This window comes from Coturnix japonica, chromosome 3 (genome assembly GCF_054131305.1).
Source record: "Coturnix japonica strain WE chromosome 3, WE-NBRP24, whole genome shotgun sequence".
NCBI lineage: Eukaryota > Metazoa > Chordata > Aves > Galliformes > Phasianidae > Coturnix > Coturnix japonica.
The window spans coordinates 7,546,948-7,571,784 of record NC_140665.1 but is presented as its reverse complement, the minus strand read 5'-3'; the positions used below and the strand labels follow the sequence as shown (position 1 = coordinate 7,571,784).

At 37.0% G+C, this 24,837-nt stretch overlaps 1 protein-coding gene across 6 annotated transcripts in view; it reads left to right on the top strand.

The window, feature by feature from the left end:
- The window catches only part of PSME4 (proteasome activator subunit 4), a 65,594-nt gene that overhangs the window by 18,202 nt on the left and 22,555 nt on the right, over nt 1-24,837 (top strand). For 4 of the 6 annotated variants that reach the window (XM_085542545.1, XM_015856744.3, XM_015856743.3 and 1 more), the window contains 24 exons: nt 635-757; nt 1,224-1,316; nt 2,067-2,332; nt 3,899-4,085; nt 4,702-4,791; nt 6,065-6,129; nt 6,236-6,386; nt 7,871-7,969; nt 8,447-8,516; nt 8,931-8,998; nt 9,541-9,756; nt 10,657-10,814; nt 12,372-12,467; nt 17,598-17,653; nt 18,705-18,761; nt 18,927-18,982; nt 19,082-19,180; nt 19,697-19,759; nt 19,919-20,014; nt 20,811-20,942; nt 22,322-22,531; nt 23,183-23,319; nt 23,662-23,715; nt 24,337-24,466. In XM_085542545.1, the coding sequence (XP_085398671.1) occupies nt 635-757; nt 1,224-1,316; nt 2,067-2,332; nt 3,899-4,085; nt 4,702-4,791; nt 6,065-6,129; nt 6,236-6,386; nt 7,871-7,969; nt 8,447-8,516; nt 8,931-8,998; nt 9,541-9,756; nt 10,657-10,814; nt 12,372-12,467; nt 17,598-17,653; nt 18,705-18,761; nt 18,927-18,982; nt 19,082-19,180; nt 19,697-19,759; nt 19,919-20,014; nt 20,811-20,942; nt 22,322-22,531; nt 23,183-23,319; nt 23,662-23,715; nt 24,337-24,466 (2,772 nt within the window). Of the gene's footprint in view, nt 1-634; nt 758-1,223; nt 1,317-2,066; nt 2,333-3,898; nt 4,086-4,701; nt 4,792-6,064; nt 6,130-6,235; nt 6,387-7,870; nt 7,970-8,446; nt 8,517-8,930; nt 8,999-9,540; nt 9,757-10,656; nt 10,815-12,371; nt 12,468-17,597; nt 17,654-18,704; nt 18,762-18,926; nt 18,983-19,081; nt 19,181-19,696; nt 19,760-19,918; nt 20,015-20,810; nt 20,943-22,321; nt 22,532-23,182; nt 23,320-23,661; nt 23,716-24,336; nt 24,467-24,837 lie in introns of those variants that run through there. The other 2 variants (XM_085542546.1, XM_085542548.1) reach the window with 2 other exon arrangements.

Here is a 24,837-nt window from a genome sequence, read left to right as displayed (position 1 = left end):
AACCCTTTGGAAACTGGTTTTGTTCCCTGTTATTTGTTACATTTAAGAATTTAACTGTTTATTATTTTCTGTGTATCTGTTGCAAATGAGGGAAGGTCCATGACTTTCTACATTTGTGTTCTGTAGAAAGTGTTACAAATCAAGGTTAATTGCTTCAGTTCCTTTTTGGTGGGAGTAACTGTGGGGAAATGAGAGCTATGAAACAAAAGGAAGAGAGATGCGTGTGTTTTACTTATTTTGTATGAAATGTAATGGAAATGGTTGGAAAACTATTCATTCTCTCCTACGTGTGCCACCTCTTCAGCAGTGTGTGAGGAGAGAATACTGTCTGAAGTGATTTCAGGCTATGCATATTTCATTTCATTTTTCTCATGCTCAACTGGAAAGCTAGACTTGTGAATTTTTCAAGGACTTAAAGTATTATGGCTTTCTTGTGAAAATATTTTTTCTGTCCTCACCTCACACTTGCCATTTGAAACTATGTGCTCTAATAGTGTAGTAACTCTGCCCAGAGATTATTAGTTCCAAGCATATAGAACTTCACAGGAGTGTTTTGCTGTGGTAGCTTTCTGCGCTGTTCCTATTTCATGGCTGACTTACAGTATGCAACCTTTTTTTCTTCTTTGCAATACAGATTTTTACCAGAATTTTGAGGAGTTTAAATCTTCCTGTGGGAAGTAATCAAGTTGTGGTTCCAAGATTCTTAACAAATGCTTACGACGTAGGACATGCAGTAATGTGGATCACAGCCATGATGGTTAGTAACTTTTCCATGAGGTATAACAAAAACGATTAACACATAGCTTTAAACAAGCAAGCATATGAAGTGAATGTTCTGTTCAGCTCACATCAGTAGCATGTTTTATGCTTACTTGTGCTCAAGGATTGTTTAAAGGTAGGTTGTTTCACTGTCTGTTTGGAGTGCAGTTCCAAGGTTTATTTCATAGCCACTATCTGTGACATTCTGGAAATGAAGAGTTAGCTATGAAGGCCACTGTGAATGCACGCCTAAGACCTGCCTACCAATTAAATCATTTTTAGAGTGAACCTCATCAGATCAGATGGATCTTGGTTGTTAATGCTGAGTTGTGGGGTTGCATATTTCATCCTGATGCTTTGAAACGTAGCTGTGGTAAATGAGAGTAGTCTCTTGCACTATTGTGTGTTATCTTTTCACCTTAACTTAGCCTGTGTAATAAAATTCTGTGCTTTGTTTTTCACAGGGTGGACCAAGTAAACTAGTGCAGAAGCACTTGTCTGGGTTGTTCAACAGCATTGCTTCTTTTTACCATCCTTCAAATAATGGACGTTGGCTGGTGAGTTTTTTCATGTCAGAACAATAACTTTGTTATAATATCAGCAGAAGCATTGAATCAAAGGTGTTGATAGATGCAGTATGTGCTCTTGTAGCCAGCTTGTCTGTTGGTTGTATAGTATTTTGAGGATTTAATTTTCAGTTTGTCAGTACTTTGATTCAAATTACACTTTTATACTCAAGCCAGGAGCACAGAATACCCTTTCATCTTGCTGACCTACCATAGCTTAGAAGCTAGCAAACTTTAGTTTTGTTTAACTAAAATGAAAGCAGATTTTTAATGCATATCTAGTCTCACAAATCCTGACGTTTTCATGGAGTAGCTGGTTTAGTCTTCTACTAGAATACTTTATACCCTTGTGAAATGGGTATGGATTAAAGTGACAGAATTGGTCTAAGTAGTGTCAGAAGAACTGACTTGTTCTAGCATAGGATATTATCTGAGTGTGATTCTGCAGAGAATGCTCTCACATGTCCTGATTAGTGGTAAGTAATCTTGGTTATTGACTGCATGCCTTGTATGAGTTTCTCAGAAATTGAAGGAGATCATAAGACATTTTTTAGTATGTATAGTTGTGAGTATTTTGAGAACTGAAGTTTAATGATAGGAGCCTTGCGTTTTAGGACTTTTTGGAATTTTCATCTATTGTAGCGGTATAACTTCAAAATACTTCCTGTGTGTTGGTCAGTTAGCACCTGAGGGTTCTACTACTGTTGAGTAACTGACTAGCCTCTCTCACATATTTAACAGAACAAACTGATGAAACTACTTCAAAGGTTACCCAGCAGTGTTGTCAGAAGGCTGCATCGTGAGCGCTACAAGAAGCCGACTTGGTTAACTCCTGTGCCTGATAGTCACAAACTTACAGATCAGGATGTTACAGACTTTGTAGAATGCATTATTCAGCCTGTTCTTCTGGCTATGTTTAGTAAAACTGGAAGTCTGGAGGCTGCCCAAGCCCTGCAGAACCTTGCACTGATGCGTCCTGAGTTAGTAATTCCACCCGTACTTGAGAAGTAAGTATGAACTGTGTAAGCCTTCCTATTTTCTTTCCAGCAGATGAATACTCAAAAGCATTCATTAGATGACATTCGGTCTCCTTGCTGCAATGAATGCCTCCAGTGAGAGGAGTTGCTAAATTAAGCTTAATGAACATTACCTAGCAATCAGCTGAGGGGGAGGACATGATTTTTTCTGTTTTTTTTTTTTTTAACATCTGCATAAAGGAATAACTGTCCATAGTTTGTGTAGTATAGGGTAGTGCCTCAGATTGTCTGCATTTGTTATTTTCTGAGTGGTGGGTCAGCTTAAAAAGCAATATTATAGTGTATATTTATCAGCCATGTTGTGCTGCCTTGTCAGCTGTCTTAGAGCCAAATATGAGTGGTGGTACTGCATGTTTGTGTAATGCCTCTGTTTTGTGTCAAGGATGTGTGCGTTACAGATTGTTTAAAATTAGTGTCATTGCTTTTGACGTGGTAAGCAAATCACTGAAATATGTGTCCGTATAAAGTAGTTGGTTTGTATGACTGCTAATGCCTTAATGCCTGAAATTCCAAAGAACTAACTCCTTCCTGTCTTCAGTGGAAGCTTGCGTTCTAGTCTCTGCCCTTGTTTCCCCGTGTGGTCCTTCATACTTTACCAGCTTGTGTTGTAAAACAAGTGGAGATATGAACTTGTCTTGAAAAGAGCCATTCCTGAATTTCATACCGTACTGACTCAACTGTTTATAAAGTCTTGATTGGTCTGCTCTTATATGAAAAAGTTAGAAATGTTATGCTTGAAACAGGGACAGCAGTGAACATCAGTATTGGGTATAACTACCACTTCTATTTCGAGAACAGACTGAATGCCTGCTCTGTAGATAAAACTATCTCTAAGTTTGGCTTGGCTGCAATTATGAATTCATGTTGTTGAGAAGGTGTAGTTCCTTTATGATTGATGAAGGGCAGGGGTAGCACTATGACTTCTGTTTGAACTGGAGGTTATTGGCAACTGTACAAAGTGTTACACAGTTTGCTGAGGAGTACCTACTGTATATAAAAAAAACAAAGGTAATTTAACCAATTTTAAATTAAAAAATTAAAAATGGATTTCAATTTCTCTATTCATAGGCAGCCGAGGCAAATTTTCATGCATGCCACGCAAACCTTACACTTCCATGCACAGAACTTGGACTAGATTTAGATGCTGCTGGCAATAGAATGGTGAGAGTTCTGTAGTTAAGGACGGCTTTCTCATTATTAAACCTCTTGCAGGGATTGGTCCTTAAAAGCTGAAACAAGAAGAATGTAATAGCATTGAATGTAGGAGTCCATAAAGTTACAAATTCCCATGCTGCAACTGCTAATAAAATGTCTGATCCTGAAGTTTTGAAAGAAACAGTTTTTAATATAGAAAAGCTAAGTCCATTGGAAAAGATTACCAAAAGTACATTCTGAACTATTGATTACCTTAATCTTTTCTTTCAGAAGCCGTGTGCCCTTTTTGTAAACAAAGAAAGAAGACGCAAATGATGCACTTTTCTTTGATAGCATTGTAAATAATGATTTTCCTAATATGATTGCTCTTACACCCCATAGAACATATCCTGCACTTGAGACATTGACAGAACCTCATCAGCTCACGGCTACTTTAAGCTGTGTAATCGGAGTAGCTCGTAGTCTGGTATCTGGTGGGAAGTGGTTTCCTGAAGGTCCAACACACATGCTACCTCTACTGATGAGAGCTTTGCCTGGAGTGGATCCAAATGACTTCAGCAAGTGCATGGTGAGTGTCTCAGTCTTTGCTCTTCTTAGAATGTACTAAGATAATTGGCTTAAGTGAAAAGCTTCTGTTATATTTGTATGAATGCAAGTAAAATTTGTATTTCCAGAAATTCTTAGCATGATTTTTTTTTTTTTCCTGGTACAATTCTGCATACAAAGACGTGATAGTAAAAGCTTTTAACTTAAGATAGTTCCTTTGGCTTGTTGGACACTGCCAAGTGAATCTTTAACACCAGATTGTGATAAGCATTTTTCCGTTTTTTTTGGGCAGCTCTAAAAGTAGGTATTCAAAATTTGATGGCAAATACAGAAAGCCTTTTATTTATTGCTAGGTTTTATTAAGTTAGGTCCTGGAAACCCGTGTTGTGAGGGTTTCATTTTCCTTTACTGCTCAGTTTAAATATCAGCCTTTTTAACTTCAAAATCCAACTTATTTTACCAGAGAGTAGTTTTCTTTGTGTAGTTACAACTTCAGTTAGTTTTTAACCCAAAGTTAGAAATAATCGGTGATTTTTTTAGTGTTAATGATTTGTTGTAGCTGCCATACTTTAATTGGGAAAGCTTTTTAATGTGTAGAATACAGTGTTTATTAAAGAGCTGTTTACAACTCTCAACAGATTACATTCCAGTTTATTGCAACGTTTTCTACTTTGGTGCCTTTAGTAGATTGTTCGTCCGTGTTGCAAGAAAGGGATGATCTTTCAGAGGTAAGAGCACTGTGCAGATGTAAAAATGAAACCATAACTTATGGACTTCAGCATAATTTCTAGTGATCAAATTGTCTTCAGAAGTGTAATGCGTTTGCTGCTATCTCTTTTTATGGGTATGAGCTATATTAAACACAAAATGTTATGCATGAACTTTATTTTTTGTTGCATTTGCTTCTAGTCAGCGTGGCGGAGCAGATATCAGTGTTGTTTTAAGTTAAACACTCATCTAGTTCAAAAATAGTCCAGCATAGGGCAGCTTGAAGGGTAACTAGTTGGTTGTCTGGGGGCATCTGGGAGGAATTGGTCAGGAAGGAATTTGTTACTGAAAATTTAAAAGAAAAAATAGGATGTTTCTTCTTTTTGTACTTATTTTTCTGTAAACTAATACTCCCTTGTGCCTTTAAGGGCTGTTTCCATACTATGGGAAACTTTTTCAAAATATTTGTACCTCTTGGAAATGTTCCTGTAGTTAGCAATGGCATCAGAAAAGAGAAACCTGTCTCTTCAGATCCTTCGTAATCTCTTCTGTTTAAGAGATTAGACAGTGAGCACCGTCTCCCTTTTCTGTTTTAACTTTGCTGCCTCTTCTTTAATAGACTTGATCTCCCTGCCTGTTTTCTGGGAGCGTTTTTAATACTTCATCCTTTTTCTTCTGCACATAACAAAAAAATACAGGAGGGGAATAGGAAATTCCGGCATATTCTGAATGTAGCAGCATCAGTGTCCACTATCATAATTGGAACTGCCATATGGAATGTTTTGTCTACTGTTTAGGGGACTTTTCATGTAGCTCTGAAAGCAACTAATAGCTACAGATTTTGAATGGCCAGAGTGCTACTGGAAAGTTAATTTCCTTGCCCTGAGGCTGCAGTAGTGCGGAGCTGACTGTTTGTATGGTGAATGTGTAATGCAAATATGTCAGCAAAACCAAGACTGCTGCCACAGTTGGCACTCGCTGACATGCTGCTAGAAAGAAGGATCTAAAGGCTAAAGGTTGTATCCATAGAGATGAACCCCATTTCACCTTGAGAGCCTATTTGGCTAAATATCAAGGCCAGAATGTTTGAGCAGTGCAAAGTGTATGTAGTAATTGTTTTCATGCGATGTACTCAAAACTATCCCAACTCTGTTTGGTGAGACATGTATTGTAATCTGTATCACTTAAAATTTGAATGTGCTTTTGTGAAGCACTTGATAGAGGATATCTTTATATTATGTTTTCCTAAGAAAAGCCAACCTTCTGTGTTCCTTTTGCATTGGAAAATTGTAGGTGGAAAGAGAATTGTGCTCTGCAACAGCAGAATTTGAAGATTTTGTGCTACAGTTTATGGATAGGTAAGTAAGCTAATGGTAGGTGAAAGCTTGACATGAAGGACTTAATACAAATTCCTAGTTCCAATTAACTAAAAATGTACTTGTTGCACTTACTGCACTTCTGTAGGTGTTTTGGACTGATAGAGAGCAGCACGCTGGAACAGACGCGAGAAGAGACTGAAACAGAGAAAATGACTCATCTAGAGAGTTTAGTTGAATTAGGCCTATCTTCTACCTTCAGTACAATCCTTACTCAGTGCTCGAAAGATATATTTAAGGTATGTAAAACATGGCACATTCTGTGTAACTTTGAGTCTTAATTTTCTGTTGTGAATTGTTAGTGAATTCAGGTTCTTCCTGCATTGTCCTGGTGTGATCTTATGCATTTTAACCAAGGGAGGGGCTAAGAGAGTTTAGGACTTCATGTGAGTTTGCTTTGTGATTTTATATGCATCAGTACAGAGCTCTGAGCATCAGGAGGTGTTCTTTTTGTAGCCAATGATAATTGCTAGAGTAAATTATTCTTACAGCTTTATCGCTTTGTCATTTTAGACAGGGGCTTCCAAGTCTTTGGATGTCAATGCTGACTTACCCAGTTGCCTGCTTTCCTCTTTTTTCCTATCTCCCTTAATCTTCTACTGTGCAAAAGAAGTAGTTCAGGGAGCCACGTGGCTAATAAGATCAGAAAGACTATCTGTATTAAAATCCCTCAGGGCTGGTGTGAGGAATCCATGTTGTTACACAGGTGGATTCTTTTCTTGGTTTTTTTTTTCTGCTTATATTCTGTAAATGTTTTGAGATGCTGATTGTTCATTTTCAGTCATTGCTTTGGACACTTAGGTATCATAGGACACTGTGATCATAGAATCATAGAATTCCTCAGGTTGGAAAAGACCTCAAAGATCATCAAATACAACCTCAGCCTAACCATAGTGTCTTAACTCTAACAACCCTCTGCTAAATCATCTCTCTGAGCATCACATCCAAACAACTCTTAAAGTCATCCAGGGGTGGTGACTCGACTACCTCCTTTGGGAGCCTATTGCAGTGTTTAACTACCCTTTCTGTAAAGAAGTATTTCCTAATGTCCAACCTAAACTTACCTTGGCGCAACTTGAGGCCGTTTCATTTTGGTTGGAATCTTCTTGTGAATGCAGATTCTTTTTATTTCCTTATTACATGTGATTATTTTAGCAATGAACAACCTGCATGCATGCTAACCACTTAAATAGCTAATTCCCTATTTATTTGTTAAATAAGGGATGTCTTGGCTTTCTTTCACTTTCACATGTGAAATAACAGTTTTCATGTAAGCGGATTGTGTCTTATCCAGGGAAAACTGTTTTTCTATGTAGTTTCTCAGAAGCATCCCTGAGCTTCGATCAGTCAGCTCAGTGTATCTCACCTCCTTTTTTCTCAGGGAAGCTGGATGTCCCTTCATGTCATCAGTTGCAGCACTCTGTTTATTATTGCAACTAATGCACACATGGCTTTCTATCCATTCTGTTCTCTAGTGTAATTGAATTGAGTGGTGGTTAAGTTTTACTCAGCTTTAGGCATTGTATAGAACTGATTTGCCTTCTCTGTTCTGATTTCTAATGTGAAACACATCTGCTGGCATATATTCTAAAAAACAATATTACACAGAGATGCTGCCTTCAGTGTCAGGCCAAACATTTTATTGTAGGGGTTTTTCTTTTTTAATTTAAAAAAAAAAAAAGCCCACAGAAAACTAACCTCTGTCCTTTTCTGTTAATTTTAGGTTGCCTTGGAGAAGGTTTTCAACTTTGCCATTTCAAATATATTTGAGACAAGAGTTGCTGGTCGAATGGTTGCAGATATGTGTCGAGCTGCAGTAAAAGTGAGAGGGGATGCTCTTATTTCACTCTAATCTTAGTTTAAAAACAAAAAAAATGGAAAACCAAGAAGTCCATACTACTTACTTACACAGAATCTTTTATATCTTAAAAACACAGGAGGCTTTTAATATCCTAAAATTAAAAGGTTGTATTCAGGAGAATTTCCTTAATTGCTTTTATGTTAAATTTAATGCTAGTTTTAATGAATGTTTTAAAATAATAGAATTACTTGGGTTGGAAGGGACCTCAAGGATCATCAAATTCCAACCACCCTGCCACAGCAGGGCCAGCGCCCTCCAGATCTAGTACTAGACCAGGCTGCCTGTGAAGTCATATGAACTCTAGATTTGAACTATTGTTGTTAATTTGAGAGTAGTCTGTGTTTCTTACTCAGTAATATTATTAGAAGATTTGCATCAGTGTCAACACTGAGTTTGTGTTGCATGTTTTTTAAGAACTATTTATAATGCTGTTTCCAGTGCCGTCCAGAGGAATCCTTGAAACTTTTTGTACCACATTGCTGCAATGTTATAACTCACCTCACAGTCAGTAAGTTGTCCATGTTTTTAATATTACACTTGCTTTGTTTTGGATTGACTTTTCTTAAGCATGACAATAATATTTAAAATTTCCATGTCTATTCTTAATTTCAGTAATGGAAAATTATTGTACAGCAAGTACAAGTACTTGTTCAATCTCTTGGCAGAAATGTCTGAATTTAAAAGCACATTTAGTTATTTAGCAATTAAAAGTGTCTCCAAACATTAAGTGATTTCCTGAAAGTATACAAGATGTTAAATGAAGTAAATTTCAGTTGGATGGGGGTGAAATATGAGTTGCAAGTTGGCCATAGAAGGCTTGGGAGTAAATTTTTGGAGTGCAGGCATCTGTTCTACAATTTCACTCACTTGCAAAACCTGTCTGCAGTGTAGTTACAGCAGTGCTATTCATTTGTTCCCCTAGATGATGATGTGTTACGTGATGAAGAACTAGATAAGGAGCTACTTTGGAATCTTCAGCTTTTGTCAGAGGTATTGCAAAGAATACTCTCACTGTGCATGTGTGCCATTGAATCTTATTTGATGCCTCTGAAAGAAAAACAAAATTGAATACTGCTGTTAAGCTAAACGTTTTATGAATGACTCTGCATAGCTTTCTCTTCTAACTTTAAATGGGGCGTAGAGAGAAGGAACTAACCATAGGGGCTGTACATGGAGTTACATTAAAGCAGTTATTTCAAATGGTTTTTAAGGAGTAGAGAAAGAATAGGGTTCAATTTAGGGAAAAAGACATTGTGGTACAGGTAAATGTAAAGGGCATCCCAATATGTATAAACAATGCTAGAAAACTTCAAACAAGATTAAAAGGGAAGTATTTCATGCTTCTTGTATGTCACTTTTTCAACAGTAGAAGTGGTAATTTGTGTGCTAGTCATGTGTAAAATCCAAATTTCATGTGTTTTGCTGAATGAAACGTGGTACAGGATCAGCTGAGTGATGTAATCATCTCTTTAGTCCTCCAGAATCAGATCATCTGCTATATTTACTTTTCAAATGTTTGTCTTTCCTGTTAGATCACTCGAGTGGATGGAAAGAAGTTGCTACCATACAGGGAGCAGCTTGGGAACATTCTGCAGCGAACCCTACATTTAACCTGTAAGCAGGGTTACATTCTGTCTTGTAACCTACTGCATCATCTTCTTCGTTCTGCTACACTTATCTACCCCACAGAGTACTGCAGTGTGCCAGGTGGCTTTGACAAGCCTCTTTCTGAATACTTTCCTATCAAGGCAAGGATTTTCATTTATTTAGGATTAGAGGATTTGACTTTCTTTTTAAAAAGCAATCATACACAATATAATTTGTTTTAATTTGGAGATTGTAGCAGCAATGGAAAGTGTAATTGAAAGATGCTTTAAGCTTTTAAATGTATAGAGCAATTATCAAGTTACTTAAAGTTATATTGGTAGCAAAAAATGAATAATGACTTGTTTTGAGTAATTATATAGAATGACATTTTTATGGTGCATGTGTGTTTTACAGTGAATGCATGACTACAGCAAGGTAAAGCAAGAGTTATCTACCTGTGTTTCTTAATATAGTAATTATATGATGCATTTTGTTGAGAACTAGCAATCTTGAAATGCAGTGTTAAGATTGCAAAAGAATTTTGCTGTTCACTTAAATACTCAGTCACAAAAAGCATTACTGCACTGGAACAAACTTAATCTTTTACCTGCTATATAGCCTTTTCTTATTCCTTTTCATATAAATGTGATAATCAGATACTACAAGTAATGTTGGGGACATGCAAAAAAGAGTGTAAGTACATCACAGCAAAACAGTTGCCAAAAATGGAGATATGGTATTTTTTAGGAATTTTCATGAATGCTTTTGAATTTGAATCTGATCAAAGAAACAACAAAGTTAAGTTGGGCTTTTGCAGTCCTTTGCCTTTTAGTCTTTCCAGATATGTTATGTTCCAAGTACATGAAGGCCATATATTAGGTCTGGGATTACTATGTTGTTTTTTCCCGAAGTTCACTGAACAACTTCTTTATAAGGATAGCCAGTTTTTGTGTTTTGCAGTAATGTTAAGTGGTTTTTAAAAGTTGTTTTTGTTTTTTGTTTTTTTAATTTAAGATTTATATCATGGTTTGGTTAATGTGAGATATCTTTATTTAATATAGGACTGGGGTAAACCAGGTGACCTGTGGAACTTGGACATCCAGTGGCATGTTCCTTCATCTGAGGAAATAAACTTTGCTTATTATTTGTTGGACACTTTTCTTCAGCCTGAGCTCACCAAACTACAGCACTATGCAACTGGAAAACTAGAAATGTCCAGGTCAGTGGTAATACTTAATACAGAGGAAATGCATATATCCACTCGTGTCTTCAAGTGGTCATTGCCAGTTGTACTAGCACTACAGACATTAAGGAGCAAAATGCTGTAATGTTACATTGTCTTAGGATATTCCAAGTATCATTCCAAGGTTTTCAAAGTGCATATAGGTTGGAAGTGCATTTTGTGAAATTGATAGCAGATGATACATTATGGCTCTTTTAATAGTCAGCAAGAAAGCTTTTCCTCTGCGCTCTCTATTGTTACTTTGGTATAACCATTTGACTTTCCTGAGGTATGAAATGGGGTGCAGATCCAATTTGGCTTGTGAGTCTTTTCAGCACTTCCTTAATTACAATTGAAAGGATTTGCTGCATAGTGTGGCCCTGCAAAAAGTGGCGGTGTGGTAACTGAGGAGGTAATGGAGTGTCAGTGGCATGAACAAAGGTGAGTAGAGGCAAGGTTACCATTAGCCAATCTTGTTAAGCTTTGTTAGCACAAAACCATGACTTTAAAGGACAGTTTCCTAATCACAACACAGTCATGAGTTTCTTACGTGCTAAAGCACTTACAGGTATCAAATAACTGAAGCTTTTTACAGTTCTCTCAAGAAATCTTTTCCTTGTGTTAAATTCTTCTAGCCTTGATATAACTCTGTGGTTATTTATACCTCATCAGATGTTCATGGTACAACGTCATATCTCATGCAGTACAGTGCTGCTCTTCATGTAGCAGAGTGTATCAGACTCCTAAACATATTTCTGTCCTACCAAGGTCCCACACTGCTTTATTCCTGAAAAAGGCAATATATGTTTGACAAATCAGTGTCACCAGACTGTAATCATAATTTATACTTAGGCTAAAGGAAGAAAGTATATGTTTCCCATTTAGGTCTTTAGCTTATTTGTATTTGTTGTTGTTGTTTTGTTTGTTTTGCGTTCTTCTGTTTGTTTGGTATTTTGTATGTAAACCAGTTAATTTATAACAGAATTGGGCTTTGATTTGGTCAGGGCTTCACTATGCTACTTAACAGAAGTAAATGATGATGATCAGGACTACTTATGAGCACTTCAACTGCAAATGAAATTGGTATGCAAGGTAGCATAGCTGCAGGAATAGAGAATGCTTTAAGTAGCTGAGGGTGTAATGAGTGTGAATAAACGAGGGTGCCAGGTGAAGCTGCTTTAAATGGCAGTATTTCAATAAGTAGCATTTTTCTTAATTCTTATGTAAATTTAATATCTCACAAAATTCCTCCAAACAATATGTTGGAGTAGAACTGTCTGTTTTGAAGCCAGTGGGTCTCATTATCCTTAAGTTTCTTCTTGCAGACTTCAAAAACTCCACGAGTGTTGACGGTAAATAATGGAATCTGATTGCAGAAAACAAGCAGTGCTTCTTGCACTTCACTCTTGTATTTAAAACTGGTGCAGCTTGGGGAAAAAAAAAAAAAAAAAGAAGGCTTCTATAAAGCTCCACAAAACATATAATTTATCTTCTGTATGTTTTGAAGTATTTAATAAAACAGTTAAAGTAATAGGTATTTCTTGTTTTTTTAAGAGATGACGTGCAACAGTGTCTTGCCATCGTGCATAACTGCTTGATTGGCTCTGGGAATATTCTGCCGCCGCTGAAAGGAGAAAGGGTAGCTCATCTGTAAGTAGAATTTCTTTATCTATCACAAATATCTGTAGTGTATTGTGATATTATGTCATGCTTTTTCAGTATTTTCTTATTGCTGTTGACACCCAGCTGCTTCTAGTGACTGTTTTTAAGGAATTCCCATACCACTATAAAGATAAACTTAAAATATGAGTTACAGAAGCAATGGAGTGCTTAAAACATGAAATAATGTTAAGTCTTTTCCCATGCAAGGCTGTGCAAATGTTTTTAAAATGTACTTCTAAATGATTTGAGTGGAAGATTTGAAGATATGCTTCATTCTGTGCTTCTTTATTGAATACATACAGTTTGTATAACAGCATGCTGAAATCAATTTGTAACTAAAGAAATGGAAATCTTACATGTCAAAAGTAAGATCATTTAAGAAAAATAATTTATTCTACTTATTGACTCTAGAGCTTGAGAATCCTTCATTATTTGTACTCTGAACAGCCTTTCAACTTCATCAGTAGGTCCTGCAGCCACTTACTACATTTACACAGAGGCTTTTGAAAACCATAATTAAAGTTTTATATATATTTATATTTATATATATTTAATATAGGAACTCTGAGGGAAGGGAAGTAGAGTGGCTATGTGCACAGACTATTTTTTGACCTCTTAAGGTGGACTGAATACTTCAGGAGGTCCCATCACACTGTTTTACAGACTTTGTTTCAAATATGTATTTGCTCCCTGCATGTTTGTTCGATTTATTTGTCAAGAACAGTTACAAGATCAGTATCAATTAAAGATCTTGAGAGGCTGAGTGATGCATCTGGGGCAAATGGTGTTCATTTTGATGGTTCTTCTTAAGAAATGGGTGTGTCTTAATGGATTACTGTAAGGAAGCGGGCATCACAGAATGGTGCCAAGAGGAAATGCATGCTCTTCAGGGCCTTAGTTCCTCCTCTTCCTTCCCCAAGAAATCCCTGGAATATTTGTAGGGAGGAAGACCTCTTCTTATTAAAAAGCAATATTAAACAGGCTGCTTTCTATCCCATGTGTCCACATTCTGCATTAAGATTATAAGCCATTTGTATATGGGAGGTGCCTTTGAACTTGCTATTAGAGAGGGTTTCATACAATAGGAGCAGACTTGAGAACATACATGAAACACTGATTTGAAATGGAAGGGTGTTTGTTGTCAGTGACTAATTCTGTTATGCAGAATGCCCGTTTTAAGTACTGTGTGGGCACAGTTGATAGCTAACACTGGTGGTGGTGATATTCACTGTCCTCATGTGGCAGCGTAGGAATGTTTTAAATGCAAGTGTTGCTTAAATAATAACAAAAACCAGAACAGCAAAAATACCACCCTTATTAAAAATGATCTACTGTAGGAGATTGGGTCAGAACACCTCTGTCAATGAACTCCAACGAACTGCAGCTGATAATGTGCTGTGTAGCACAGCATTATTGTTTGGGCTGGCTTTAATGTAAAGCTGAAGAGGTGTAACTGGTAGATTTTCCTTTATCTGATGGTTAAGGATACATAAAGATTCTTGCTATGCTGGACAGATGATGAGAATCTGTTTCTTTTAACTCTCACCTACCTAGTGAAGGAAAGCCATTTAGGTGGGAGAACTTGGAGCTAAATAATTCGGACCTCAGTGGGAGAATGGTGCTAGGGTGAATGTTTCTGCTTTGTGGAGTGGGATGGTGAACTAGACATGAAGACCCAGTAGTACTGTAACCTCCATTGGTGTGCAGACTGCTCCTTCTGCCCAGATGCTCTTTCTCTTTAATGTCTGTTTTGTCTTGTGGTTTAACTCTCGTGCCTATCGCCCAAGTACTTGCAAACCCTGTTCTGGGGGTCTCGTTGCAACCTTGTGCAGGGGACACTGGGGAAGATACTGGCAGGAGTGAGGAAGAAAGGAGAAGAGATATTGTTTCAATATGTATATATAATTTTTTAAATTTCAAATACACTGATACCTTTTGACTTTCATACATAGGTACCTTTTGTTAAAGGACACCCAGTTAGTAAGAGGCACACAAATAGTATCACAGCTATCTCAGCCTTACTATTGGTGGTGTTTAGAAGCAGCTTCATACATTTTAGTTGATTTAATTTGCTAATTAATTTAACTGGCTTAGTCATACAGTGTGTGTGGTATGAAGCAAGATGACTTAAATGAGTGAGGAATTAATTAGTTGGTTTTTTTTTAGCTTAAGTAATACAGGAAGATAATTACAGAAATTTTATATTGACTATTTGTCACAGATGCCACAACTTGGCTGAATGCTCCTTTCATTACTGGTTGGTGTAATCAACCTGTGCTGTTGCATAAAATTCTCACCAAGGGTTTGATGTTGTTTTATTTAAGGGTAAGTTTCAATTTGTAATGTTACATAAATGAGGCAGTCCCCAGGCAGGCTGGGAGGCACTGCTTGATCACTGCTCTGCTAGGAGTGAGTCTGCCTTCCTGTCCTAAACCTTGCTACTGATGAACAAACAAATTGCAGCCGCAGATACAGCAGACTGCTTTCCACTGACACTGAAACCTTTTCCTGCTGGGTGGTTGTTGTTGCTATCTTTCTTTTGAAGTTGTTTTCCAACAGGAAAACATTTATTGCAAATGTAAGGCCTTTCTAGTAATGTGTGGAAAGAAGTCTAATGCATTTTGCAGCCATCATGCTGTTAACCTGGGATTTTTTTGTTTGATTAGGGAGGTTGTATTATGATTATTTTCATAGAAGGATGTTGATGAATGTTCATGTTACACTGTTCTCTTCTGGTTACTTTTCATCCTGAAAATTTTTCTGTGAATCATTTGATCCATTTCTAGAGACTTTCCAATAGCTTTTGTTGTTCCCTAATACTCAGCAACTGAGAGTATTCCATTTTAGAATGTTATTGTTCTTTAATATTTCTCCTTGCTAAGAAGAGCCTTTGTGTTGTATCCCTACCAGTTTGTGTTGGTTGAAAATGGATTTGCTTCTTGAATAGTTAACATACAAAGCTTTTCTGTTTCTTTATGTATGTGTCTGTGCGTTAAAAAGCTTTGTTCTCTTTCTTTACGTTGCTTGATAAATGCCAGCTAAATATTTCAAACCTGTTGTTTGTCTCCAAGTATGTACATCGGCTTGAGCTGCCTTGAGTCTCCTGCTTTATTCTATAATCTATGGAAATAATTTACATCTTTCTGAAAATGCCATTTAATGCCCCTGCCATTTTAAAAAGCAAAGGGAGGAAAAGAATTGAGGAAGTTGCAAGAGCAATCGTTTCTGATGGCAGCGGGTTTTGTTGTAGCTGCTCAGAGTTGCAGGGGTTTAACCTGTCACAGGTGTGGAAAAATGAAATGCATTTATTTCCCTGCTGGCAGGAGCACAGTGTGGTGGTCGCCCTGCTGTACAGAGTGTGTGTAGACACACACAGTGCTTCTGTGCAAGTAGTCTGCCCTTTTCCCCAAGGGTCTGCTGTAATTGGTGATAATGTTGATGTTTTTGTTGTTGCAATGACTGTAATGGTGTGCAAGTAGAGATTTTCCAAACGCAAAGATTATAAAGCTTTCAGAGGTTAAAATATCTTTCACTGATGTTTGGTTGAGTTCCTGTTTGCACTATAAGCATAGTGCATCAGTTGTTCTCAGATGAAGATGCGTTTGGATTTGCACTGTAGCAACTAAGAGAATGAATTTCTCAAAGTTCTGCTTAGTTGGAATTTTTCTTCTAGCAATACTTGTGGCTACTCTTTGCCCCTAAGTTTTCTTGGCAATCTGTGTTGATATAGAATGAACTGTGGTGTTACTTGTACATTGCATGAAGTATTGCAATGAGACTTTTGCTATCAGTATTGACTGTGCCATTATGGAAAACACATTATTTCCTTCTGTATGGCCTAGGCATAGCACTTAAGCTTTCTCTGACCACTGCTTGAAATGCAGAGTGTGGGTGACATGGATCTTTTTAGTTGGCCAGCTAGAAAACTTTGTTCCATTTTGCATGAGGAATTTTCACCCTGCTAGCAACCCTGCTGAATTACATGGTTCTGCATGTGGAGCGATGTCATGGTGTGCGAGAGCCATCCCAGGTTAGGTTAAGATTGCACAGTGCTCTATGTTGTTGCTCCTGGTCTGCTGCTCTTGGTTTCTGCCTAGAGGGCAGGGAGATCCTGGAGCATTGCTTTTGCTTGGTTTTAAATGCTGGATATTTGGCTAGCTGGAAAGAACAGCTGAAGGAAAGCTTAAAAAGCTGCAGTCTCTGTAGACCACTAGAGGGAAACCTGGTAGATCACACTTGAATTTTCCTTGCTGTCTCATGGATAGAAAAGCTGTACATGAACTTAAATCTTATTAAAGAAAACAGTTTAAAGCTAAAAATATATTAAAATGCTTGAGGGAAAGCATGCTGCTATGAACTCGTTTACTTATCAGCATGCTGTACAAATAATTACTTGATGTCTGTCTGTCTGAGATTGTTAATTTATCTGTTTGAGACCACAGAATCTTTATATGTTTATGGCCTAAAGTACTGGATTTAGATTGGATATTTTGGAAATTGATTTAGTGGATTTTTTATTTCCTTTACATTCATTGACATAATATGATGTCTGAATTTGTATTTTATGGTGGTTGTAGATGAAGTAAATAAGGTTCAAAAATATACTTAAAAAATGACCCAAATCCTGGAAAAAGTGTGTTGTTGGGGTTTTTTTTTGCATGGTTATTGATTATGAACTTGAAGCAACAGTAAGTATAATTCCTGTAGATTATGGGGACCAGAGTCAGAAAAGCTTCATCAGCTTAACCTGTCAGGAAAGGATCTTGCTTCAGTCCTTTGCCATTCAGCAGTCAAACTCTTCTGGCCTTCCTAGCCTAAGGTGGCTGCAGCTGTGCTTGTTATCATGAGTGTGTTGGTAGGTTTGACAGATACTGAGTTTCTGTTAAATGAGGAATCAAGACTGTGGGTTCCCAGTATCCTTACAGTGTGCTTCTCTGATACAGTCTGACACGTTAGTAGCGTTTCCTAATAACTGTTAAAGAACTGAGGCACACAGTTAACCCAAACCTTTATGGCACTATCAACATGAGCTTTAGCTTGTTAAAATTAATAAAACGCCACTAAAGTTCTTGTGGTCAGTGATTTCTGTGTAGTAATATTTGGTTTGTTTTCGTGCAGGGTACCAAGTCTGGTATCTTTGGAAGAGACAAAACTGTACACGGGTGTTGATTATGGTAAGTAGAAACTAATTCTGCTCAAACAGGTTCAAAGTGATGTTTTATCTTCCCATATCTACCCACCTGTGGAAGCTGTAGGTTCTTCTTGAAAGCATAGTTTTGATTATTCTCTATAATAAAGAGCTTTCTGGGGCCAGAACAGAATATTTGTGGATGCTCCATTTTATCTTTAGCTATGGTGAAGACATAGATATGAAATAAACACTGGAGTGCTGGAGGCTTCTGTGGTTCATTCACAAAAGGAATGTTGCTATTAAAATAGTTACTAGTCATTGCCGTAGTAGAAGGAAGCATCACATAGATTTCCCTTCAACCTTTCTAGTACTAACTTCTAAACTGCTCAAAGATCAAAGGGTCAGTCACACAGTATGGGCATTTAATAGTCATAATGATAAAGGATTATCTGAGTCCAGTTCTTTGGAGTCTGAAACATCAAAGTTGGCAGATTAGCTTTGTCCTCAGGTTTTATCGTGTTCTTTACTGTCTTCCAAGTTGGAAAGTTTAAAGAAGAGTTGGAGGCACAGTAACTGCTTTTCAGGTGATTGAATGTACTTGCTTTGACACTTATCTGGTCAGTTAATTTACAAGCAGTGAGTTTTTAGCCTTCTAAGATACATATATGAAAATGGGCAAACTTAAAAGTTAGTCATTTTTTAGATCAACTCGAGATTGTTCTGGTTTAAAACTTTCCAAGAAATTTGCTCGTTATTGAGCCCATTTTTCGATTCTGTATTTTTGTTCTTATTCAGGTTGGAGATGTCTTTTCCTCTGTTCATTGAAGGGGAATAAATTCCCAATGTTTTATTGGCTTAATCACCTGAAATGTATCATCTATGTTCTTTGGGTTTCTCCTCTACCCTGCTTAGTTTCATAAGTTAAACAATCTGCCTTATTCTGTGGTTATAAAGGAAACCATCTGTCAAAGCAGAGGAGGAAGATCCAATAATCCGTACTGTGTTTTCTGAGTAGTCTGCTCTGGGTTTCTGCTGATGTACTTAAGTATTGTTTTTTGCTTTTATAATAAAGAATATGTTTAATTTTTGTACAGATTTATCAAGAGAGAATTATCGTGAATCTATTGCAAGGGTTACAAGGAAATTGTTGCGTAAGTATAAGAATTAAACCTTTATGTAAGAAGTACGCTGGTTTTTGTGTAAAGTTTAATATAAGAAACCTGTTTCCTTTACTGTGCCTGTAATACTTTATAGAAATTGTTTATTTTAAAGCTCTTTTCCTCTATAATAATACATTATTATTCTTCAAATTGCAGGTTACATACTTGATAATTCAGAAGATGATACCAAATCTTTATTTCTAATAATAAAGGTATATTTATTATTTGTAGTACTTCAGATATGACATACTTCTTTTTTGCAAACAAAATGACTTCACTTTGGAAAATGATTGTCATCTTTTTTCTTGCAGATAATTAGTGATGTTTTGCAGTTCCAAGGGTCTCACAAACATGAATTCGATTCCCGATGGAAAAGCTTTAATCTAGTGAAAAAATCAATGGAGAACAGGGTCAGTAAATCTTTGTAAAGCTTGAGTGTGTGGGGAGAATAGGTCCTAATGCTCAGGAAGGCTTTTCCCACATTGTCTTTACAGTCCTAATGAAAATTTTTCATGATTTTGAAATCTAATTTCTGTGTATTCTGATTTCTGAATATTGTGTTGCAGTACGTTTGTACCTTTACTTGGAAATCTTACGCTTAGCATTTTGGAATTATAACCCACCAGTTAGCATCCTTAGACCAGAATCTGAGTCTTGGCATGATGCTCTGATCATTGTTAACAGAGTAATTTGTGTGACCAGAGCTTCCTTCTGCTTGCAAAGGGAACTTATTCCCAGAGTAAATGAGAATACGTAAATGAAAGCCTTTACCTGGGGGGAAAAAAAGACAATATATCAATATACTCTCACAGTGTCCATTAAATTTGCCTGTTTGTAGAAGAGGAAAAATACCAGTGGGTAATTGAGTCAGTACAGACTGCTGATGTTAATATTGAAATCTGAACCAGTTATGTATTTCCTTGCAGCTTCAAGGAAAGAAACAGCATATCCGAGCTTTGCTGATAGACAGAGTTATGTTGCAGCATGAGGTAATACCTTCACTTGATAGTGTTACTAACACATTTACTAGAGAAGCTGATTTGTTATATTGTCATTTAGTTAAAGTTGCAGTGATCCTGCACTGTTGTTTCACTTACATTATTAAAGTCTAAAAATAAACCTTTATTTGTGTTCTTAATGCAATTCAGTTGAGAACGCTAACCATGGAAGGCTGTGAATATAAAACCTCCCACCAGGAGATGATCAGAGATCTTCTTTGTTTGTCTACAAGTTCATATGGTCAGGTAAATAACCATCTTTTGTAGTTCTAAAATATTATGTTGTTTTTTTTCTAATTTTTTTTTTTTTTTTTTTTACTTTTCAATTCATTTTCATGGTAATATGAAGCTTTCAGTTACCTCATTTATGTTAGTTACCAATTTTGACATATTCCCCTCTTCATTAAGTTAAGGATGGGTGGAGAGTCAGCCTAAGGGCTACAGATTTTTGAGCTTATTTTCTAAATTTCTAGAACAATAAATAATATCAGTTAAAATTATACTAGCTTGAGGCTTTTAGATGTGATATTTCCAATATAATTAATAACACTGTGTTCCTAAATCTGTTATTAGGAAGTAGGCAAACTAGGTTTTTAAATAATAATAAAATCCAAAGAAATATATACCATATAGATGCGCAAATGGTTGTACTATGAATTCTTAGCCCTGTGGGAATTCAGTGCATATATAAATTCAGATCCATCCACAGTGTCTACAGGCTCTTTAGAGTTCTGCATGTAGCATCCGTGATGCTGCCTGTTTGCTTTTATAGTGATATTGAAAACATAATGACTGTTTTTGGCAGCACAAAGAACTTTTTAGCTCTTCTCAAATAAATGCTTGAAACAAGTTCATTTAGATAGAGTTGTGAGTAAGGGTGAGGGGAAGTATGTTTAACATCTACAGCAGGTGACATGCTTCAGTGCACAAATCAATACTGTTAATTTTGCATATGTAAAAAAGTAGCCCCCTTACAAAATAAATTGATATAGTGTATATTTTTGGTTCAGAAGATTTTCTATTAATTTCTGTCTTCCCACAGGTCAGAAGTAAAGCTCAGCAGGCATTCTTCACAGCACTGGGAACATACAATTTCTGTTGCAGAGATATCATTCCCTTGGTTTTGGAGTTCTTGCGTCCAGATCGGCAAGATGTCACTCAACAGCAATTCAAAGTACTTTCTCATTAACTTTGTTTCGTGTCTGTCTTTGAAAGTGTATTTTCAGGAAGATTATTAATGATTTTTACAAGCGTGACTCTTAGGCTTCTGTGGCACATAGCCTAAGTGCAACTAATATTAAACAAATATTTGGGTTAAATGTGTTGTCAGAAGAAATTTATTTCCTTGTTTCATTGTGTGTTGAGATATTACAAAAGCGAATGTTAGCAGCTATATTTTTAATAGAATTTGAGGAAGCTATAGTCCAAAGCATTAAAATTCATTGAGCAGTTCAGTCAGCTGAAACAGTAGAACTCAAACTGGACTAAAACATTTCAGTCAAAGCAAGTAACTTCTGATGTTGTCTGGAAATGCTGCTGGTGCAGTGATACTGGGGGCACTGTCTGTCCAGGTGTTCCCTTCCTGGTCAATGAAGCATCATTCTCCTTCCCTTCCCCTGCACCTCCTCAATCTTCCTGACCACAGAGACATGTTTGGGTTCTTGCTGTATGATCAGAGCAACAGATCTAGCTTCTTATCCTACTCCACCTGCCTGATATTTAATGTCAGACAGCATGTGATTATATTGCTTATGTAGCTTATTGTCATTCTTCCAGTTTCTTGTTTTATCCTTGCACCTCTTTCTACTTTGTCTCTATAATGGTGAAGCCAAATTTACTTTCTTATCCCAGTTGATTCCAATCTTCCTACATTACAGCATTTGCTACAATACTGCAATTTGGCATTTCTGATACTGCTAGCTACCCAGTCATAGCCTGTTCAATATTATTGACACGGTGAGCTAGGTACTAGTCCTTCTAAGACTCAACACTAAGGTCCCCCAAGACTTCCTTCCAGTTACCTGTGAAATGAGGCAGTATCTCATAAAGCTCCAACTTAATCACCTGTAAAATCCAAGCACTCTTGTTTTCACAGCTCTTGTCATTTTTTCACATTGGTACCTGTTGCATTCACCAGTTCTTTGTGTCATTTCTGGCAGTCGTCCACATCATGCTCAGTGAGTAGTTTCAGGTCTGGGCCTATTCAGCAGCCTCTTGGTCAGCCTGCAGCCCTGATGTTTTCAATGCAGCCACACATGAATATGTTTACAGAAAAACTAGATATGCTACTGCATAGCTCTGTAACGTAATTCGAAAGCCAGATTTCCCTTTTGTGAAGCAATTAATTGTTGGGATGTGTGATTTGCTTAGAATATTTCTTTAGCACAAAAACAATTTCAGAATATATTCAGTGTTTTGTCAGTGAGGCTGTGCGAAGGCATAATCACATTTTGGTAATGTGAAGATTATTTTTTGTTCTGTGCAGGTGAACATGTAGATATCTTACATGAACAGTGCTTTACTATTTAAAAATTGCATCTTTAACTTTTATAGGGTGCCTTATATTGTCTTCTTGGAAATCACAGTGGTGTATGTTTGGCAAATCTTCACGATTGGGACTGCATTGCTCAAACATGGCCAGCAATTGTTTCTTCTGGGCTTAGCCAAGCGATGTCCTTGGAAAAACCATCCATAGTGAGACTTTTTGATGACCTAGCGGAAAAAATCCACAGGCAGTATGAAACCATCGGATTGGATTTTGCAGTAAGTGACAGATAGATTGGAGTTAATGGCTTGGCTTCTCAGTGCATCTGATTACACGAGAGTTTGAGACTCATTTGTATTATCTGAATTAGTGTTCTGATGTTGATTCTGTATTGTTTTCTGTTACAGCAAATGTAGACCTGTGTCTTTTGAATTGAAATGTTGTCACTGGAAAGTGTAACATTTTGTTAAACTTCCTTGCAAAAAGGAAGCTTAAGTAGTTTTCCCTTGTTAATCAATGTACTTCTTGTTGATCAGGTATAAAGATCTCCATTGGTACAACAGAGTGGTCAAACTAATGTCAGCGTGTGTAGCTATGGCCACACTGTGCAGATCTGCACAACTGCCTTTTTCCTAATCAGTGTTATAAATGGCATGATTTGTTTTAAACAGTGAGTGACAATTAATAAAAGTTTTTATAAATCTATTTTAATAAATGCTGTAATGGAATATTAAAGTTTGTCTTTAATTTGCTTGCAAGAAATAATTCAGCTGTGTGAACAGTCTATTACTTCAAGGACTCATCTGTGCAGTCAGGAAATGATGCACTCTTCCTATCGTTCTCAAGCCTCCTTATTTCAAAGCAGAAACAAACACAGAAATTTTGCAATCGCTCCTTGGTTTGAAATGTCTGCGTTTTTCTATCAATAGGTTCCAGAGAAATGTATTCAGATCGCTGTCATGCTGCAGAGATCAGAACATCCCAGTTTAGATCTCACACCGCTTTGTTCAGAAGAAATGCAGTTAGGGATTCAGCGGCAGAAAGAAAAGAATGCTGAGGCTCTGCGGTAAGTTAAACCTCCCTTATTGCTGATCTGTTCTATCTAATACTAACTGTGCATTAAGTGTAATAATCCTAAATTAATGAACTAGTCTCAAATAGACAAACCAGGAGTGCCCAAGGATTGTTTCTCTCTTGGAGTGGCATCCTCTATCCTCTACACTTGAATTTCCTTCCTTCCTCCTTCTCTTCCCTGTCCTGCCAGTTGGTGCTGTGTTTGCTGCATTGTTGTCATGGTTTTCACTCACCTTTTTGGTGAGGGACTTTGAAGCTACTTTTATGTAATTCTCTTAACAGCATCTGGTTGATAAGTGATATTTTTGTTTGTTTTTTCTTCCTCCGTGTCTAGAAACTATGAAAACTTGGTCAACATGCTGTTGGACTGCGTGGAACAAAGAAATCTGTAAGTCTCCCTTCATGTGTATGAAATGTTTTATTTCTTTATGGTGGATTAGAGTTGAATACAAGCATAAATACCCCATTCATCAAGAGGTGCAGTTGGAATGACCAGAATATAACAGCCTGTGTAGCAGAATGGCATTACTGTCTCCCAGATAAATGAGTGAATGAGTCTTGAATTTATTCTCATTGAGATTTAGACTCGTTAATATAAGGCATCGTTACATCCTGGAGTTCAGCTTTGTCATTGATTAATACATATATATCTTTGTTGCTTCTTATTGTTATGGGGAAAAGACTGTTTGCATGATACTGATGTCCAAATAAATTTAAATTGATGACATCATATTAAAAAATAAAATCTTGAAAAGAATGACGTTTCAGATCAATGTTTTACATTGGTGGTGCCATTTTAATCCTGGCATTTCAGCTGAGTGTAATTTTAGTTGCACATTGAAGATTTCCCTGTGTCAGTGGAGCTCATTGACATCATCATTGACAGTCAATGATATATATTCAGACTGATGTTCAGTCATGTTCTATACGTATGCGACCTGTGTGATCATTTCGGTGCAAGAGCAGTGCATGCAAACTCTGCTGCGTATTGTCTGCTTTGATTTTTCAGTCCCTGGAAGTTTGAGCACATCAGTATTGGCTTTCTGTCCCTGCTCCTGAGGGATGATAGGATACTGCCTGTCCGTGCCATAAGATTTTTTGTGCAGTGTCTCAACCATGATGCAATTGTAGTTCGTAAGGTAAGACCAATGTAACTACCTCTTTGTTTTGCAGCTCAATGGGTTTTAGCACAGATATTTGTTATTCTGCTGCGATGCAGTACAAAACCTGGGGCATGCATCCCTACCCACCTTACAGACGTTTATGTACTTAAAAGCTTCTAATCCAAGAGTCTTGGTGATGCTAGAGGCACTATGAGTGATGGAAAGTCTGTAAACTGCGAAAACATGGAACATGTCTATTTGTACTTATTCAGTTTAGAATCCTTTTATGTATGTGGGTTTTTTTTTTCCATCTGTAGCTTAATATTTGAAGCAATTTCATCTGTTCTGTGCTTGCACCTTTCATTCTGCTTGTCTCCTCAGTGAGACTTGAAGGTAAAGGCCACCTC